At 37.3% G+C, this 20,727-nt stretch overlaps 1 protein-coding gene across 8 annotated transcripts in view; it reads left to right on the top strand.

Moving 5' to 3' along the window:
• Positions 1-20,727, top strand: part of CBLB (Cbl proto-oncogene B) — a 239,262-nt gene that overhangs the window by 146,644 nt on the left and 71,891 nt on the right. For all 8 annotated transcript variants that reach the window (XM_066240711.1, XM_066240715.1, XM_066240714.1 and 5 more), the window contains exon 10: positions 3,184-3,387. In XM_066240711.1, the coding sequence (XP_066096808.1) occupies positions 3,184-3,387 (204 nt within the window). The remainder of the gene's footprint in view (positions 1-3,183; positions 3,388-20,727) is intronic.

The raw sequence follows: 20,727 nt of genomic DNA, 5'->3' as shown, positions 1-20,727 counted from the left end.
GTGTTATACACTTAGAAATCAGCTACAGTAACACACATAAGTAATTTGTATAGCATTTCAGATAGGAGAAATGGAATAAAATATAAATTGGGGTTTAGATGATCCGTTCCCAGTCTTTTTCTGGCCAGTCTTTTTCAAGATGTTGTTATTGCCCTTTACCTCCTTCCCTTCCCAAACTTAATCTTTTTTTGGTACCGTTTATTAGATAATATCATAGATACTACAAACTGTAAGTCATCCTTAACCAAAGCAACATGCGAATTGACCTTGAAGGTTCTAAGAGAAGCCTTTGTAACGGAACACAGTGGTTCACACATTCTGAGGCCATTTATCCGGCCCCCACCGCACTTCCGGAAGGGGCACCTCTTTCATTGGTGGTCAGAGAGAGGAGCATAGTTCCCATTGAAATACTGGTCAGTTTGTTGATTTAAATTTACTTGTTCTTTATTTTAAATATTGTATTTGTTCCCGTTTTGTTTTTTTACTTTAAAATAAGATATGTGCAGTGTGCATAGGGATTTGTTCATAGCTTTTTTTATAGTTCGGCCCTCCAACAGTCTGAGGGACAGTGAACTGGCCCCCTGTGTAAAAAGTTTGGGGACCCCTGTTCTAGGCAATACACTCAGAAGTGGTTTGACTTGAGTGTTTCAGATCGAGTGGACTCATTTTTAGTTATGATAATTCTATTGTAGTTAGGCCTTCAAAGATTCCCAATTTTTAGATACAGATACTAAAACATTTACAGATTAATTTATTTATGTATAGGGTGTGCTTCCAAAGAATCCAGGAGTTGGGGAGGGACCACGTGAAAGTACAGTTGAAACAGGATTGGGCAGGAACTGATAATGGTTGAAGTTAGATGATACGTACATACAGATTCATTGCCCTTTCTCTCTACTTTTGTATATGTTAACATTTTCTGTGATTTTTTTAGTGTATAAATGAATAAGTATCCACTTAAGGCCCAGAGTACTGTTTTCCATCCTTCATATAGTAAAGACAACAGGGAACATCTACTTTTTTTCTCTCTCTCTTTTATATTAGAACTGTCTTTTTGAAACTATCTTATGCAGATCTGTAAGAAAATTCCACTAGAGGCACATAATATGGGTTCCTTTTGGCTTTTATAATAAGGGGATTTTACCCAGATGACAACATATATTGGATATGAACTTGAATTTAATATTCTGTTGAAAGATAGGAGGGATTTGTAGTTTTGCTTAAATATTTACTCCTGTGTTAGAAAATATCAGTGTAAGATAGAAGGATTAAGTCTCAGTTTTATCAACTGTAAAATGTGGAGAAATTATGTTTAAGTTGCCTTGAAGCCCTCCAGACCTGAGCTTGTGTGGCAGTAGACATCAAAGGATTTTGTATTAGTGTGTCTGTATTTGTTTCCAACTATTTTACCATTCCAAGTTTCTCAAATTATGTAACAGTAGATAAATAAGGGAATGTTGCCATTTCTTTTTATTAACCAGTCCAAAGAGTATTTGTTTTTCTTTATTTTGACAATTTCTGTGGCATTGTTGTTTATCTGGTTGACACTTGGCAAAGACTAAACTACCTATCAGAGGATCTGCTACAAATGGTTTGTTCAGTGATTGTCTCATGAGAGCAAAGTAAAGTGTTACTCCACTGCTGGTCGGAGTATCCCTGCAGGACAGGTAGATCGCTGGTTTCCCATCATACTAAGTGAATAGGGCAGTCGTGAGTTAAGTACGGAATCATTTCTTTAAAGATGTTAGTCCTCTCTGCATCCCTAGTCACAGCTTTAATATGGTTCTAATTCATCCCATTTTTCCTTTAATTGATTTTATGACTTTATATAATTTTTTAAATGACACGCCACTAAAATTGGGGTATAATGCAGAAACAAAAATACAGTGGTGCATATCATGTACCATGTATCTTTATAAGGCAGCAGTATCAACAGGGCAAGAAAACAGTCTTGTCTATTTTCCTGCCATTTGGGAATCCTATGGGACTTTGTTTTGAGAAATAGGAATGGGAGACTTTGAGTAAAATCTTTAATGATTACCAATAAATAAATTTCTGTGCCAAAAGTATCTGAGCAAGTTGTGTTCAGTTTAAAAGAAGATGAGGCCCTGGCCGGTTGGCTCAGTGGTAGAGCGTAGGCCTGGCATGCAGGAGTCCTGGGTTCGATTCCCGGCCAGGGCATACAGGAGAGGCACCCATCTGCTTCTCCACCCCTCCCCTTCTCCTTCCTCTCTGTCTCTCTCTTCCCCTCCCACAGGGAGGCTCCATTGGAGCAAAGATGGCCTGGATGCTGGGGATGGCTCTGTGGCCTCTGCCTCAGGCGCTAGAATGGCTCTGGACGCAACAGAGCAATGCCCCAGATGGGCAGAGCATCGCCTCCTGGTGGGCATGCCGGGTGGATCCCGGTCGGGCGCATGTGGGAGTCTGTCTGACTGCCTCTCTGTTTCCAGCTTCGGAAAAATGAAAAAAAAAAAAAAAAAAAAAAGAAGATGAAGGGGGAAGTTTACTATCTTATATTGCATTCTATTCCACATGAGCCATGTCAGGATGTCAGGCTCTCTTGACCAATGATGGCTTCTGAATATAGATTTACTTTATTTTTTTCCCCACTGATTACTTATAAATCAAGATTTTAAAACACTGAGGCAATTAAAATGGCAACATTTAGCCATAGTTTTATACACAGGAACTTTTCCAGAATGGATTTTAAACTGGATTTTTCTAATTGTTACTATTTATTTATAATGAATTTTTGTCAAAATAACCTTTTTATAAAATGTTTAATTTGTACAGGTGCCATTTGTTAAAGAGGGACATGATTCAACTTCCAGTTTTCTGCAAGACTAAGGTTTTGATACTTTAAAACTCTAAGTGGACATTCAGGAAAATTATGTTAGGCTCCTTTTCTTTGGCAAATCAAACTTTTCTTTTTTAAAGAAATTTTTCTTAGAAAATTGAAATCTGAAATATTAAACATTTATCATACATTTTGGCTTTCTGTTCTACTCCACTATGTCTTCAAGACAGACCTTCCCCATTCTTCTCACTGACTTGCCTTAAACCTCTTTTTTGAAGTTGTTTTTTTTTTTTTTTTTTTTTTTTACACTTACAAAACTGCGGGCCCTCCTAGTAAAGCTTTATTTGAGCGAAGACCAATCAGCCTGTTTTTTTGTGTTTGTTCAGGAGTCAGATGGCCAGGGATGCCCCTTCTGTCGCTGTGAGATAAAAGGAACAGAGCCCATCATTGTGGACCCCTTTGACCCAAGAGATGAAGGCTCCCGGTGCTGTAGCATCATTGACCCCTTCGGAATGCCCATGCTGGACTTGGATGACGATGATGACCGAGAGGAGTCCTTGATGATGAATCGGTTGGCCAATGTTCGAAAGGTAAAACTGGAAAACAGAGGTTAATTATGGTGCGGAGTGGGAGTGAGAAAGAAACGATGCTTTCCTAAGTGGGGTTTGACTGAGTGTGTTTTGGAAAGAAAGACACAGGCATCAAAAGAAGGGTGAGGACAGAAGTAATATAGACAGGATGATGAATTCGTAGACTGCAAAAAAACTGAGGACTCAAAGTATACTCTCTGGTTGTAAACTTCAACATGAGAGATGGTGAAAGCTTTCATATAGAACTATACATTATCTAAGACTGGCAATAGCAGACCTGTGAAGAAAAATTTACTGAAATGGATGCTACTGCCTAGTTGGAGTTTACGTAACCAAGCTCCTCAGAGACTAGGTAATGAACCAGAATGCCAGTTGAGTAATTTACAGACCAAAACTATAACGATCAAGAGAACGGGACTCTAGATATCAAGCTATTCACTGTACGATCTGATACATGAAATTCGTATTATAGTCAGAACTTTTGTCTTCTCAATATCAGCAATATGGCAATAGGTGGCCTGCAAATACCATGTGAAGATGCCCTCTCCCTTTCCTGCTGACTCATTATAGGCCCATCAATCATGCACCCATCCCTGACGGGCTCCGACTTGGCCTACACAGCTCTATAGAAACTCCACTGCAGTTCATTAGGACTTGGCAGGTAACATGAAACTTATTTGCCATCTAGGTAGGATGATGATAGTGTGTAATGGCATCAGACTGTATTTGCCATATGCGTCTCTCGCTCTGGTAGGAAAATACTTGGTACAGAGAACATATGAGGCAGATCTTTGGGTTACTCTCTTTTTTGGGCTATGTCAAAATTTATTTCTTAACCTCCTGCATTTTCTGTGTTCCAGTGTTCCATGCTTACCAAAGACATACCCTTAGAATTTTTTATGTATAAATTTCTATAGATGAAGGTATATTAGCATCACCAACATGGCTACTCTCAAATTTTGCTTTGGTGTTCGGTCACTCTTATTCTTCACCTTACTGGTTTTTCATAAATGTTATAATTTAACTCAGAAAAACTACTCTTGATTCCACAATTTAATTACAACAACACTTTAGTTTTTAGTTTCGAAATGTGTGATCCCTTTGACCCAGGAGATATCAGAGGGGAAGTAGTTACTACTCAGTAACCTTTAATAATGAACAAGAAAAAAAAATACCTAAAATTGAAATAGGGAATTGAGACTTGATTTCAAGATGAACTCTTAATCAGTATATCCTTATTAATATCTTTTGTAAGAAGCTTTTTTACATATTTTATTTTTTGAATAACTTGGAAAGGTCAATATTGTTCTCATTTTTTAGTTAAGAGGTAAGACACAGACTAGTCATGTGACTTGGTTTCATTAGTCTGTGGTAGAGCCAGGATTCAAAGTTACAGCTCATGTATAACAATATAGCTATATATCCTATATCCCATATATAGCTGTTTCATGTGCAGGGGATGAAATGGTTTCTACTAAGATTATGACATGTATCCTAGAATGTGTATCATATACTATTATAATTTTAATTACTCTTGATTATAAAACAGTAACACTTATTATATCATTGACTTAGCATTGTTCTGGGTTCTTAAATCCTTGATCTTATTTATGCATCGCACCAACTCAGTGGAGAAACTACACTTACTGTCCTGTTTTGCAAAGACAGAAACTGAGAAAAAAGAGGTAAAATAGCTGCCTAAGATCCAAGTAGTACTCTATAGCAGAACAGCTGCTTCATTCTAGGTCTTCTTAACTTCAGAACTCTAATTGTGAGCCAGCACACGGTGTTCCTCTTTGCCCTCTTTAGAACATGTTACACACAATGTACTCAATAGAGAGCATAACTGCCTGTCCTCTGAAGGTTTCTTTCAGTTCTGTAAAATAACGTACAAGCATAGCAGGGGTCCCCAGACTTTTTACACAGGGGGCCAGTTCACTGTCCCTCAGACCGCTGGAGGGCCATCACATACAGTGCTCCTCTCACTGACCAATGAAAGAGGTGCCCCTTCCGGAAGTGCAGCGGGGGCCCGCATAAATGACCTTAGGGGGCTGCATGAGGCCTGCGGGCCGTAGTTTGGGGACGCCTGTTAGAGTGATTGTGGGTTCAGTTCAAGAACACTGCAATAAAGTGAATATCACAATAAAACAATTTTATTCTGGTGTATATGAAAGTCATGCTTATACTATAGTTGGTTAAGTGTGCAATAGCATCACATCTGAAAAAATGTATACACCGCAATCAAAAGTACTTTATTGCTAACAAACGCTAACCATCATAAGATTATGAGCTTTTAGGGAGTTATAATCTTTTTGCTGCTGGAGGGTCTTGATCAGGTTGGAGGTTTTTGAAGGTTGAGATGGCTGTGGCAATTTCTTAAAATAAGACAGCAACGAAATTGACCGTATCAGTGGACTCTTCCTTTCACAAATAATTTCTCTGTAGTTGTGATGCTATTTGATAGCATTTTATCTGGAGTAGAACTTTCAAAATTGGAGTGAATCCACTTGAATCCTGCTTGTAGCATCTGTATCTTCACCAAGAGTATATTCCATCATAAGAAACAACTTTCTTTACTCATCCATAAGAAGCAACTCTTCATTTCTTTCAAGATCATGAGATTGCAGCAATTCAGCCACATCTGCAAGCTCCACTTCTAATTCTAGTTCTCTTGCTCTTTCCACCATGTCTGCAGTTACTTCCTCCCATTGACATCTTCAACCTCTCAAAGTCATCCATGAGGGTTAGAATCAATTTCTTCCAAACTCATGTTTATGCTGATATTTTGACCTCTTCCAATAAATCACATGTGTCCTTAGTGACATCTAGAATGGTGAATCCTTTCCAGAAGGATTTTAATTCACTTTGCCAAGATCCATCAGCGGAATCACTATCTCTGGCAGCAATAGCCTTACAAAATTTATTTCTTAAATAATAAGACTTTAAAGTCAAAATTACTCCTTGGTCCATGGATCGCAGATTGATTATTGTGTTAGCAGGCATGGAAACAACATTGAACTCATTGTGCATCTCCATTAGAGCTCTTAGGTGACCAATTGCCTTGTCAAAGAGCAGTAATATTTTGAAAGGAATCTTTTTAATTTTTTTTTTTCTGAGCAGTATGTCTGAGTGGGCTTAAAATGTTCAGGAAACCGTATTGTAAACAGATGTGCTATTATCCAGGCTTTGTTGTTCTATGTATAGAGCACAGACAGTAGATTTAGAATAATTCTTAAGGGTCGTAGGATTTTCAGAATGTTAAATGAACATTGGCTTTAACTTAAAGTCACCAGTTGCTTTAGCCCCTAAAAAGACTGTCAGCTTGTCCTTTGAAACTAGACATTGACTACTCTCTAGCTATGAAAGTCTTAGATGGCATCTTCTTTCAGTAGAAAGGTATTTTATTTACATTGCCAATCTGTTGTTCAGTGTAGCCATCTTCATTAATTATCTTAGCTAGATCTTCTGTATAACTTGCTGCAGCCTCTACATCAGCACTTACTGCTCACTTTGATATTATGGAGGCAGCTTCTATCCTTAAACCTCATGAACCAACCTCTGCTCGCATCAAACTTTTCTTCTGCAGCTTTCTCATCTCTCTTAGTCTTCATAGGATTGAGGAGAGTTAGGACCTTGCGCTGGGTTAGGTTTTGGTTTAAGGGAATGTTGTGGCTGGTTTGATCTATTCAGACCACTAAAACTTTCTCCCTATCAGCAATGCGTTTATTTGCTTTCTTATCATTTTTGTGTTCAATAGAGTGTGGCACTTTTAATTTCCTTTAAGGCTTTTCCTTTGCATTCACAACCTGGCTTATTATTTGGTGCAAGAGGTCCAAGCTATTCGCCTAGCTCAGCTTTCAACTTGACTTCCTCACTAAGTGTAATGATTTCTAGCTTTTGATTTGACATGAGAGATGTGTTGCTCTCTCTTCACTTAAATGCCTGCAGACCATTGTAAGGTTATTAGCTGGCCTAATTTCAATATTGTATCACAGGAAATAGGGAGGCCCACGCAGAGGGAGAGAGATGGGGAAAGACCAATCGGTGGAGTAGTCAGAATACACACCAAACTTTATCAGTTTGGTTTGCCATCGCGTATGAGCATGGTTTGTGGCATCCCAAAACACTCATAGTAGTAACATGAAAGTTCACAGATCACTATAATAAATATAATAATAAAAAATTTTAGAATATTGCAAGAATTACCAAAATGGCAGAGACACAAAGTAAGCAAATACTGTTGGGAAAATGTCACCTGTATAGTTGCTTGATGTGGGGTTACCACAAACTTTCATTTTAATAAGCATCTGCAAAGCTCAGTTAAATGAGGTATGCCTGCATATTATGAGTAATTACTAACTGCCAATGAAATTTTGATCAAGAGTTAAAAATAATTTGAACTGTAATCTGTTATTAGGCTCTACTAATTGATATATAAGTGACTATTAAATCTGGTTTCTAATATACTATCCATATGTGGCTATTTAAATGTAAATTTAAAATATATAAAAAAAATTTTTTTCTCAAGCTGGAAATGGGGAGAGACAGTCAGACAGACTCCCGCATGCGCCCGACCGGGATCCACCCAGCACGCCCACCAGGGGCGACGCTCTGCCCACCAGGGGGCGATGCTCTGCCCCTCTGGGGCATCGCTCTGTCGCGACCAGAGCCACTCTAGCGCCTGGGGCAGAGGTCAAGGAGCCATCCCCAGCGCCTGGGCCATCTTTGCTCCAATGGAGCCTTGGCTGCGGGAGGGGAAGAGAGAGACAGAGAGGAAGGAGAGGGGGAGGGGTGGAGAAGCAGATGGGCGCTTCTCCTATGTGCCCTGGCCGGGAATCGAACCCGGGTCCCCCGCACACCAGGCCGACGCTCTACCGCTGAGCCAACCGGCCAGGGCCTAAAATATATAAAATTTAATAAAATTGTAAAGTTTTATTCCTCAGACATACTTGACATATTTAAAATGCTCAGTAGCCACTTGTGTTGTGACTACCGTATTGAACTCTACAGTTATAGAACATTTTCTATAGGTCTTGACATATTTAATGAAGACAGATATAATAGAAATATATATTATCTAGTGTATAATTTTGCTGGAAAGAGCAGCGGGCTCTCATTGGAAGCAGCTAGGTCTTGGTGCAAAAGATCTTTTGTTTAAATTAAATAACCTAATGTTCTTAGCTTTACCTGGATATCTGGCTATAATCTAGCACTGGAATCAGCAAACCATGGCCTGTTTTTGTTTGTTTGTTTGTTTGTTTGTTTCTCTGTGACCTGTGAATGATTTTACATTTTAAATGGTTATGTATTTGAAGGATTTTGCATATTGGCTTGCAAAGCCTAATATACTGCTCATAGAAATTAGGGGATATTTTAAAATGAATATGAAGCGATAAAAAAAAGAAGCATTTGGCCCTGGCCGGTTGGTTCAGCGGTAGAGCGTCGGCCTGGCGTGCGGGGGATCCGCGTTCGATTCCCGGCCAGGGCACATAAGAGAAGCGCCCATTTGCTTCTCCACCCCCCCCTCTTTCCTCTCTGTTTCTCTCTTCCCCTCCCGCTGCCAAGGCTCCATTGGAGCAAAGATGGCCCGGGCGCTGGGGATGGCTCCTTGGCCTCTGCCCCAGGCGCTAGAGTGGCTCTGGTCGCGGCAGAGCGACGCCCGGGAGGGGCAGAGCGTCGCCCCTGGTGGGCGTGCCGGGTGGATCCCAGTCTGGCGCATGTGGGAGTCTGACTGTCTCTCCCCGTTTCCAGCTTCAGAAAAATACAAAAAAAAAAGGAAAAAATAAAAAAAGAAGCATTTGATTTTTTTTAATTAAACAAGAACATCAGAAAAGCAAATGACAAGTTAAAAAAAGTTATTTGATCATGCAAATGAGATGCAAAACCAACTTTTATTTCATTGGTGAAAATGCACTGTACAAAAGGCTGACAGCCCTGGAGTGTCTGCACGTTCCCTGATCCCCTCATTTCTGTGAGCAGTGTATATTTACTCTCTGGCCTTTAAGAATAAGATAGCCATCCAGGGGTCTAGGGCATTGTAGGCATTTAAAGAATGTTTATTGAATGCATGGAATGTGGAGAAGTGTTGGAGATGCATACAACAGCTCAAGTAGTTCAAGTGACTAAATGTTAATGCTCCCTTGCTAGGAAAAACGCATTCTACTTTTCTTCACCAAGTGGATTTTCTTCCACCAATGATTCATATTAGGGGAGGGGAGTGGGGCCTTAAAAGTAATTTTTTCAAGAATTTTTTGTACTTTACTGCTTGTGGGGGAAATAGTTATTTGCCACGTGTGATTTTGGAAAAAATTGCAGCCTCGGCCCGTTTTCCACTGAACGAAGTTGAAGCTTGAGCTCTGTTTCAGAAGTGGGGCTGACAGGTGGGAGGAGTCTCTGGTATCTGGAAGTGAACAGCTGGCTGGAAGGTGACCGGTGGTTCTCCTGACCTTTTTACCACTCTGCGGCTGTGTGTGTTGTGTTCTCCCTGGCACACTGATGAGCTTTTTGTCAAGGGAGTGGAGAGATCTTTTTTACATTAATCTCCCTAGTTTATGTGAAAAAGAGAATGGTACTTTGAGACATTATTGTCCCAGAAGTCCCACTTCTGCGGCTTATTTGGCAGTCAATATTGTCATTTAATAAAGCTTTTACTACAGACAGTGTTGTTATTTCTATGCTTTTCAATGGCAGTTAGATACTGGAGAAATTTAAAGAACTTGTAATTATTTTTTAGGTGGGAGGAATCATACTTCAATTAAATGTCTTTATGTGCACTGATCTGCCTCTAGTCTATTAAACAGATTGTAGGTTTTATAATATTTCATAAATTGCTGCTACTTAAATTTCAGTAAAACCTAAATTTTAGTGTAGCTATAAGCATCAGTTCTTTCTGAATAACTGGCAAAAATATTGCTATGACATTATGTTCCCATAACACTCTGTGAACTTGTATTTCAGTAGTCACACTAAACTGTTAATGTGTTATTTGGAGGACTGTCTTCTCTATGAGACTCTTACTAGGGCCGGTGTCTTATTTATCTTTGTGTTCCCTGGCACCTACACACTGTATATATTTACTAAATGATACAGTAAGTGCATATGCATGCTTACATATGCTTTCAGGGCAGTGACCTGATCTGAGCACCTTTTTATCTTTGTTCCAATCTGAAGACTGAATATATATGTGCAGTACATCAAATTATAGGTTTCATCTCATCTTATTTTATAGCTAAGATTACAAACAGGTATCACACAGTTGTTTTGACATAATAGCTCTTCTACCAGAATTTTCCTCCTCTATGTTTTTTTTAATCTGTTGCCTCATTCATTTATTCATTTTAAAACTGTTGTTTTCTCAACTCCAAGAGTATCAGTCATTGTCCAGCAGGTTGGTTCAGCTTTTCATCTGCTTTTTCAAAGAATCATCTTTCAACTCTTTTATGAAGAAGTTGATGACTACATTGTGGAATATTTCTGCTAATCTTAAGAATATTGCATTCTTTAAATTAGTAATGCTTCCATCATATCATAGAGGACTGAGCTGTTTGTATATTCCTGTTACCATTGTGATAGCCCACAACTGGAGTTTATTAGTAATAGCATACTAAATATATAGATTGTATTATTATAAGTCTATTAATTATGTTAATCTTCTAGAAGCAAATAGAATCTATAAATCTGTAATACAAAATATTGGTCACCTTCCTTGATATAGGCTATTCTGTGATTTTAACAAGGAGATGTTTTATATCTAGGTTAGAATTGTACCATTTCCTGTGTTCTCAATCTCTCAGAATTTCAAGGGTGATTTTCACTCACATGCGCTCTCAAAGTAATTTCAGGGTATGATTGGAAAAACACATCCTTCTGATTTCAATGAGATCGGAGTTTAGAAAAGGTGTCTGTTTCATTTTGGCAAAGGTGTAAAGGGGAGTCTTAGTAGTTCCTTAGCAATTATGTTGATAGAATGTATTATTCAGCAAATACATAAAATTATAAGCAAAATAAATAAAGATTTGCATACATGATAATGTTGACAGATTGACCTAGTATATGAACTCAGATTAATTTCTTTTGTTTTAAATGTTATATTTTTTTAAAACAGTATATAAAATCTAAATGAATGGCCATATAAGAACAAATACAGGTGTGGCCACAGGTTAAGGGAATTATTTGTCTTTTTTTTTTTTTAGCACATTCTCCTAATGGTTCTGTCATCAGTTAAAATGCGTATTACTAATTAAAAACTTAACATATCATCTAATTCTTGCTTTTTCTAATAATAAGTATAAAGAAAAGATCTATAGTATTTCTAATCTTGAAAGAGTTTATATGTACAAATCATTGTCTTTAAAGTGTTTTTAGGAGAATATTGCCTTTTTTATATTACTTAGAGATTCCAACTACAGAGCTTGGGCCTGTGCTGGAGCAGTAATGACAAAAATTACAACAGAAGTGAAATACAGGAATAATAATAGACATTGACAATGTAGAACGTGATTCTCCACTGTGGGCAGTTAGTTCTACATACTAAGGGTGTTCAGAAATATGTGGAGATATTTTTGGTTTTTGCAGTGACTTATGGTGGGGGAAACATTTAGTGTGCAGGGCCAGAGACGTGAAACATTATGAAACCCACAAGACAGTGGCACCCGAGAAGAATCATTCAAACCAGCTGCCAGTAGTGGTCCCTTCTCCCACTGTGTGCAACATAGATAAAGTAAGGATGAAAGTAAGCGATCCAGAGTTACAGGGTCATGTTTACCATTTAACTACTGCATTCAGTTTACTGATTTTCTGAAAGCTCTCTGGGCACAATAGTAGCATTTTCTTTATTAGTATGTGATTAACCAAGCAAAACACTGCCTTGTCGAAGTGCTGTATTTTAAAGGGGACCTTGGAGATATTGTTACGTATTCTGCAAAACTAATTTGAATGTGTAGCAGTTTAGGAGAAGCAAGCACTTGAACTCTTGTACTGAGGCGGCCACCTGTGGTAGACTGCAAGAGAGCAGAGGCCACCACTTGCCCCTCTCTGTGTGTTGTCAGAGACCTGCACAGTATGATGCATACATAGTACGCCATTGAGAAAGTATTTTTGTTTGTTTGTCTTTATAGCTGAATGATTAGTGATGACGCTGTTCCTAACTTTACTTTTCTCAAAGTTGTAGTCCCTGAAGTCCTGGGTTCATGTTCTGGTTTTGCTACTTTTTGACTGTGTGCCTTGCACTGGTTATTTAACACCTTGTGCCTCGGTGACCTTGTCTGTGAAACTCTACATCTGAGGGTTGATTTTAAATGAGCTAATATTTGTAACGCCATTGGAACAGGGCTAGTACATTGTGAGTGTAAGTATTAGTTGTTATTAACAATAATTCTTTATATAGGGTTACTTATGTCTCCTGAAATATTGCTATACTTCTGAAAATTAAATGTCAGTATTTTTAGATGTTTATGGAAGGTTTTGTTTTTTTAGATAATGTTACCTATTATTCTTTAAATAAATTAAATACTAAAATTATACTAGCTTGGTAAGCAGTTTTTTTAAGTATATCAATATTTATGAATACTTATAATTTCATTGCATGGCCATATTAAAATAATGTACTGAAAAACCATCTTTTATTTTTAAAACTCAGGGAAAATGCAAAGTTGCCAACATGTGAGCTGAAATTATATTTTAAGAACTAAATAATTTAGATGAACTTACAAGATTTATTTTCTGCATATGTAAACTGAAATAATTAATCTCTAAAGTAGTAATTAAATAGCAGTGGCCTATTCACACCAGCTGTACCTGGTATTTTGAAGCAATAGGGGTTACACATGAATGCATTTTTCAGTGACTGAAGTTTATTCCTTTAATTCTCAGAATGTTCTTGTTCCTTTCCATTTTTATGGAAATATTTCTGAATTATATGTCACCCTTCTCTGACTTCTCAAAATTGGTTACGCAGCTGAGTGAACCAAAGGACATAAGAAGCCACTCCAGTCAACATGACATACTCCGTGAAGCTTACATTTTGCTACAAGATTTAAGGGGAGGTTGCACGAGGAGAGAGGAAGCACAGATTTAAAGTAAAATCACATAAACTTGGTTCAGGATGCAAAATCCATATAAATGTTTCAAGTAAAATATGAAGCTTTAAAGAATTTTCAGGGTTATGGAGGGTGGAAATAACCTAGAGATTACGTCCTTCTCATAAAAGGTACTTCAAAGAGAAGAAGGATAGCTCTGTGTAGTTACTGATGTTTAACATTTTAATGAAGCTGTACCCTTGATTTTTCCACTTGTGAGGCTGTTTGCTCATCTTTAAGATAGACTTTATTGGACACTTTATTGATCACCTCCCTGTCAGACCTCAAAGAGAAGTCTCTTTTTAATTCAGTCGATATTTCTCCAGCTATGGTTCAGTTTTCTTCATCTTCATTACTTCTAATTTGTGGTATCTAAATATTTCCAGTAGTTATTAGTGGAACATGAGTAATAATTTAAAATAGTGAACTTCACTTTACACACACACACATACACATCCACATTCTTAGTAAAATTGCAAGGTGTCTACGTTTCCTTGTTACAGGGAGAAATGCAGCCGAATTTCTCCTTTCCCGGTGTGTGTGTGTGTGTGTGTGTGTGTGTGTGTGTGTGTGTGTGTGTATTTATTTATTTTACAGAGACAGAGAGAGTCAGAGAGAGGGATAGATAGGGACAGACAGACAGGAACAGACTGAGATGAGAAGTATCAATCATCAGTTTTTTTGTTGTGACACTTTAGTTGTTCATTGATTGCTTTCTCATATGTGCCTTGACCACGGGCCTTCAGCAGTCTGAGTAACCCCTTGCTGGAGCCAGCGACCTTGGGTCCAAGCTGGTGAGCTTTGCTCAAACCAGATGAGCTTGCGCTCAAGCTGGCGACCTCGGGGTCTCGAACCTGGGTCCTCCGCATCCTAGTCTGACTATCCACTGCACCACCACCTGGTCAGGCCTCCTTTCCCCTATATTTACAGGACTTTTTGTTGGTGGTGTTTTGCTTTGCTTTGGTTGTGTTGTATTTGTATTTTAAGACTTTCAGAGCAGTTTTATAGCAGAATAATTGAAGAGAACATAGTGATTTCTTATGCACCTCCTGCCCCCATACATGCATAGCCTGCCCCATTCTCAACACCCCCCCCCAGCAAAGTGGTTTATTTGTTATAATTGATGAACCTATATTATATCTCATTACCATTCAAAGTCCAGAGTTTACATTGGGGTTTACTTTTGTTGTTCATTCTATGAGTTTGGACAAATATGTTAGTGATATATATCCATTGTAGTATCGTGCGGAGTATTTTTTTTTTTTTTTGTATTTTTCTGAAGCTGGAAACGGGGAGAGACAGTCAGACAGACTCCCGCATGCACCCGACCGGGATCCACCCGGCACGCCCACCAGGGGCGATGCTTTGCCCCTTCGGGGCATCGCTCTGTTGTGATCAGAGCCACTCTAGTGCCTGGGGCAGAGGCCAAGGAGCCATCCCCAGCGCCCAGGCCATCTTTGCTCCAATGGAGCCTCAGCTGCGGGAGGGGAAGAGAGAGACAGAGAGGAAGGAGAGGGGGAGGGGTGGAGAAGCAGATGGACGCTTCTCCTGTGTGCCCTGGCCGGGAATCGAACCCAGGACTTCTGCACGCCAGGCCGATGCTCTACCACTGAGCCAACTGGCCAGGGCCTCATGTGGAGTATTTTCATGGCCCTAAAAATCTGTGTTTTTCTTATTCATCTCCCCAGTGCCCAGCAACCATTGATCTTTTTACTGTCTTCCTAGTTTTGCCTTTTCTAGAATGTAATGTACTTGGAATTATACTGTATGTAGTCTTCTCAGACTGGCTTCTTTCACTTAGTAATATGCATTTAAGATTTCTCTGTATCTTTTGATGGCTTGATATGGGTCATTTTGTTTGTGTACTAAATATTATTCCATTGCTTGGATGTGGCACATTTTATTTTATCCATTATCTACTGAAGGACATCTTTGTTGCAGCCAAGTTTGGGAGAAAATTGAAGAAAGTAGTGATAAACATTTATGTTCAGGTTTTAGTAAGTACAAAAGTCTTCAACTCTTCCAGGTAAATACCGAGTATGATCGCTGTATTATATGGTAAGAGTATATTTAATTTGTAAGAAACCACCAAATTGTCTTCTAAAGTATTTGTACTGTTTTGCATTTCCACTGCTAACGAGTAAGGTTTCCTGTTGCTCCACATCCTTGCCAGCATTTGCTGTTATGTCAGTGTTTTGGGTTTTGGCCATTCAAAAAGGTGTACAGTGGTATCTCACTGTTGTTTTATTTATATTTCCCTCATGACATGTTGTGTGCAGCCTCTTTTCCTACGCTCATTCGCCGTCTCGATATCTTTGGTGAGTTTTCTGTTAAGGTCTTAGGACCATTTTTTAATCCAGTTGTTAGTTTTCTTATTGTTGAGTTTTAAGAGTTCTTTGTATATTTTGGATAAAAGTTCTTTATCAGATGTGTCTTCCAAATATTTTCTTTTAATCTATGGCTTGTCTTTTTATTCTTTTGGTAGTGTCATTCAAGAGCAGACATTTTAATGTTAATGATATCCAGATTATCAATTATTTCTCTCATGGATGATGCCTTCAGTGTTGTATTTAAAAGGTGATCCAACAACGCCCAGGTTCATCTATATTTCTCTTATGTTATCTCCCAGGAATGTGAAAATTTTTCATTTTACATTTAGGTTTGTGATCCATGTTGAGTAATTTTTTGTGAAAGTGTAATGTCTGTGTCTAAATTGATTTTGTCACGTGGCATGTCTAGTTGTTTCAGCACTATTTGTTCAAAACACTGTCTTTTCTCCATTTTATTACCTTTGCCCCTTTGTCAAATATCAGCGGACTCTTTTTATGTGGATCTATTTCTGGGCTCTGTTATGTTGCATCGATGTATTTGACTATCTTTCGCCAGTATTACCCTGTCCTGATTGTTGTAGTTTTATATACTAAGTCTTTAAGTCAGATAGTGTCAGTCTGAACAAGTTTGTTCTTCTTTTTTTTTAATATCATATTGGCTATTTTGGGTCTTTTGTCACTAGAAACTTTAGAATCAGTTTCATGATATCCACAAAATAACTTGTTGGGATTTTCATTGGGGTTGCATTGAATCTATAGATCAAGTTGGGAGAAACTTTTCTGTTTCACTTCAGTTTCTCCTTAAATTCCTATAGATTGAGATTTCTGGAAATAGGAGGAAATGATCATATTGCTCTCATACTATATACCTCATATAAGCTTTTGTTTATTTTCTAAAAGGGAACAATAGTACAGGTACTCCAAAAATAGATGAGCATAAGTCATTCATACTTATCCTATAAATTACATATGGATGTGTGTGTGTGTGTAAATGTTTCTGTAAGGTTACCTTCTGAATAATATTCTGTATAGTCTGTTTTTTAAAGGCTTTAGATTTTATGTTGACAAATTAATATAAGAAAAGAACAAAAACAATAGTTAGTAGAAAGGAAAATAGAATTAATATATTGTATGCTTTGTGATAAGTTTTAGAAGTGCCCTTCATTAATTTTTATGCATTTGGAAAGAAATGTTGACCCTCTAAGAGGCCTTCTCTTGATTTCTATAATATGTATATTTTGTTCAAATACTAAAATTCATTAAGTAAAAACCTTGTTAGAAATATTATAAAATTGACTTTGAGGTTTTCTCTTGTTCTGTTTTTAATAATAGCCAGGTTATATTTGAAGTTTCTTAATGTTGTACCATTTCCATAATAATGGATATTATTAAAGCTTTTATAAAACCACTCTTTAATAATATGGATGAAATGAACAGTGACTAAAATAGAATGAGTTCCTGATGATTATTGGTAATGGCTGAACATACTGAGACAGGCTTTTGATTACTATACTTTTTGGGCCTTTTCTCTCAGAATTTTCTGTTAAAATTGCAAATTCAAATCTCTCTATTCGTTATGGTAGTCATTATCATCCTATTCTAAGCGCTAAAGAATTCTGTAAATTTTTTCTTACAAATAAAGAATAGCATTGACGCATTTCAGGAAGACCTGGGAATGGTTGGTGAGTATGTAGACATAAAAGAATTGAATGTGGTCTTTAAATTTCAAGAGCACCATGATTCCAATTTGTTAAAGACATAGTCATCAGCTACTAGTATTAAAGAACTTCTGAGAAATTGTTAGACAGATATGCTAGTGTTCTGATAATACAGGTGGCCAGCTTTTATATTTTGAAAGGAGTTGAAATGAAAGAAGACAATTTATTCAAGAGTTCTGAAAGCAAGTGTAATACTAGAAAAAAGTGAATATTGCCTCAAATCAAGATAAAGGAATAGAATTATACAAATCAGCTATCCTGTGACTTGAAAGCATCATTTCTTTTTATCCCAACTCTTGCAGTCACCTCTGTATAAATGTATTTTAATATTATGCAATAAATTCTGTCCACATCCTGTTTCCTATACTTTATTAGTTAACTTTCCATAGCTCTCTATCTTGTTATCCTAACTAAATAAAATGAACAGATAAAGATGAAAGAGTAACTGCCTGACCAGGCGGTGGTGCAGGGGATAGAGCATCGGACTGGGATGCCAAGGACCCAGGTTTGAGACCCCGAGGTCACTAGCTTGAGCGCGGGCTCATCTGGTTTGAGCAAAAGCTCACCAGCTTGGACCCAAGTTCGCTGGCTCAAGCAAAGGGATTACTCGGTCTGCTGAAGGCCTTCGGTCAAGGCACATATGAGAAGCAATCAATGAACAACTAAGGTGTCACAGTGCGCAACGAAAAACTAATGATTGATGCTTCTCATCTCTCCGTTCCTGTCTGTCTCTCCCTGTCTATCCCTCTCTCTGACTCTCTCTTTGTCTCTGTAAAAAAAAAAAAAAGAAGAAATGAAGGAGTAACAAAGAAAGGACTTCATTTAAGGCGATTGCAAAAAGGACAGGGTCCTTTTAAGAATCCCTTAATTAATGACTTTTCTTATACTAATTAAATTTTATTTGTTCATTAGGAGATTAAAACCAGAAAAGCAGAGGTAACGTCTCTACCATAAACTAATTAGAAAATAAATTAAACTGGGAGAAAGTATTTATAACAATTGTAACATAGAGGTTTACTATCCTAATATATAAAGAGCTCATTCAAGTCAATGAGGGATAAATAAAAGAATATAATAGAAAATGGGAATGAAGAACATAAAACTCCAGTAAGCAAGAAAAGAAATACACTTGGCAAACAAAGATTGTTATTTTCTGAATTACTTGTTAAAGAAATTCAAATTTAAATATCAGTGCGGGGGGGGGGGGGGGGCGGGGCAAGGTGAAGGTGGGTATAAAGGCATAAATGGTGATGGATGAAGACTTAACTCGGGAGATGAACACACAGTACGATGTAGAGATGTGTTGGAGAATTGGGCACCTTAAACCTGTAGACAGTAATTGTGATAACCAGTATCACCCCAATAAATTCAATTTTAAAAAAGAATGGATTGTATAAAAGTAAACAGAAATTGAAAACTAACTATACTCTATGGTTTTGAGGTTTGTGTAGTGGTAGCAATCACACATGACTAGTAAAGAATAAATTGGTTTTACCATCAGATGGTCAAAAGTGTCTTATGAATATTCCTAAATTTTTACCTACTTGAGAGTTTATTTTCCTATGCTCAAAATGTTCTAGGATTCTGTTTTTAAGAATTAAAATGTATATAATCAAAGATTTTTTCATGGTATCACTATAATTGAGAAAAATTTAAAACAGCATGTTTATAACAAGGGAGTATGTGTGTAAATGTTGGTCTATTCATATAATTTACCCTTTAAAATTATATTTACGAAGAATGTTTAGATTCTTTTGGTATAACGTTAACCAGTGTAGAGTAGATTAAAAATTGTGTATGTGGTTAGAACCAATGGCTCCGTGTAGATGTTTTCAAAACATCTTTATATTTTCCTATAATTTTATATTTTATGCAGTGAAACTATGTTCTTAGTAAGGAGGAGAAACAATGGAATGAAAACATAACTGAAAGGACAGGTGTGGCGTGCTCGAACTAGTCAAGTCTATTTATTATGGTAAAACATTTGACAACGCACACCCCCTGAAACTCATGAGCTTACTCTTACTCTTAAACTACTTTTCCTTTTATTTGGTATTTTTAAGTTTAAGACAGTTTTTAGGATAAATATGCAAAAATGAAAATATTCAATTCAATTCTATATTTTTGTACTAATGGTCAGTGTTAATAATAGCAAATAATCCAAACAGCAGTTCTGTTTGACTTTTGAGTGCATTATAAGAATTTAGTCTAGAAATATATTTGTATAGATATTTAATTTTGTCACTATTATTTTGTTTAGGCCCAATAGTGAGAGGAATTGTGTAGGACAAAATAAGAAATGAGTAAGGTAGAAACTTTTTATTTAATGATACCTAGAGTTAATCTTTTTTTTTTTACAGAGACAGAGAGAGAGAGAGAGAGTCAGAGAGAGGGATAGACAGACAGGAACAAAGAGAGATGAGAAGCATCAATCATCAGTTTTTCGTGGCAACACCTTAGTTGTTCATTGATTGCTTTCTCATATGTGCCTTGACCTTGGCCTACAGCAGACCGAGTAACCCGTTGCTCAAGTCAGCGACTTTAGGTCCAAGCTGGTGAGCCTTGCTCAAACCAGATGAGCCCGTGCTGCGCTCAAGCTGGCGACCTCAGGGTCTCGAACCTGGGTCTTCCGCATTCCAGTCCGACGCTCTATCCACTGAGCCACCACCTGGTCAGGCAGAGAGTTAATCTTATGGTAGTAACAATGAGTAAGCTTTAAATTAGATTGCATCTGTCACTTCTGTATCAAAATAGTCAATATTTTTATCATCCAAATAAAAGTTAAATGTTTTTAGTAGCTTTTATTTTACTATATTTCATTTAATTAATCCATAAAGTCTTTGTGAAATGGATTAGCCTTATTCTGTAATCTACAGGAAACAATAACAGTAGGTGGTTATTTGTGTAAGACTACATGGGATTTTAAAGTTCTGGCTGAAATTTAAATATTACATATAGGAAATATGTGCATATGAAGTCAGATTATATATTTAATTATGTGAGTTCTTAAAAAAAACTTACTCTCTGTAATCAATTGGTGTGAGAACTTTGACAACCGTACTTGAAATTCACATTTCAGTCAAGTGTATTCCTATTAACAAAATGCTTAGCTGTTATTATTCAAGATTTAAACAAATACTTTCCTATTCTGCCACTCAAGATGTTTTATGTAAAATGTCTTAAGTCTGAACTTCTATGTAGAACAAAAATGGTGAT

Source organism: Saccopteryx bilineata, chromosome 8 (assembly GCF_036850765.1).
Source record: "Saccopteryx bilineata isolate mSacBil1 chromosome 8, mSacBil1_pri_phased_curated, whole genome shotgun sequence".
NCBI classification, from domain to species: domain Eukaryota; kingdom Metazoa; phylum Chordata; class Mammalia; order Chiroptera; family Emballonuridae; genus Saccopteryx; species Saccopteryx bilineata.
Note: the sequence above shows the minus strand (reverse complement) of the source record. Positions and strands in the feature narration are given on the sequence as shown.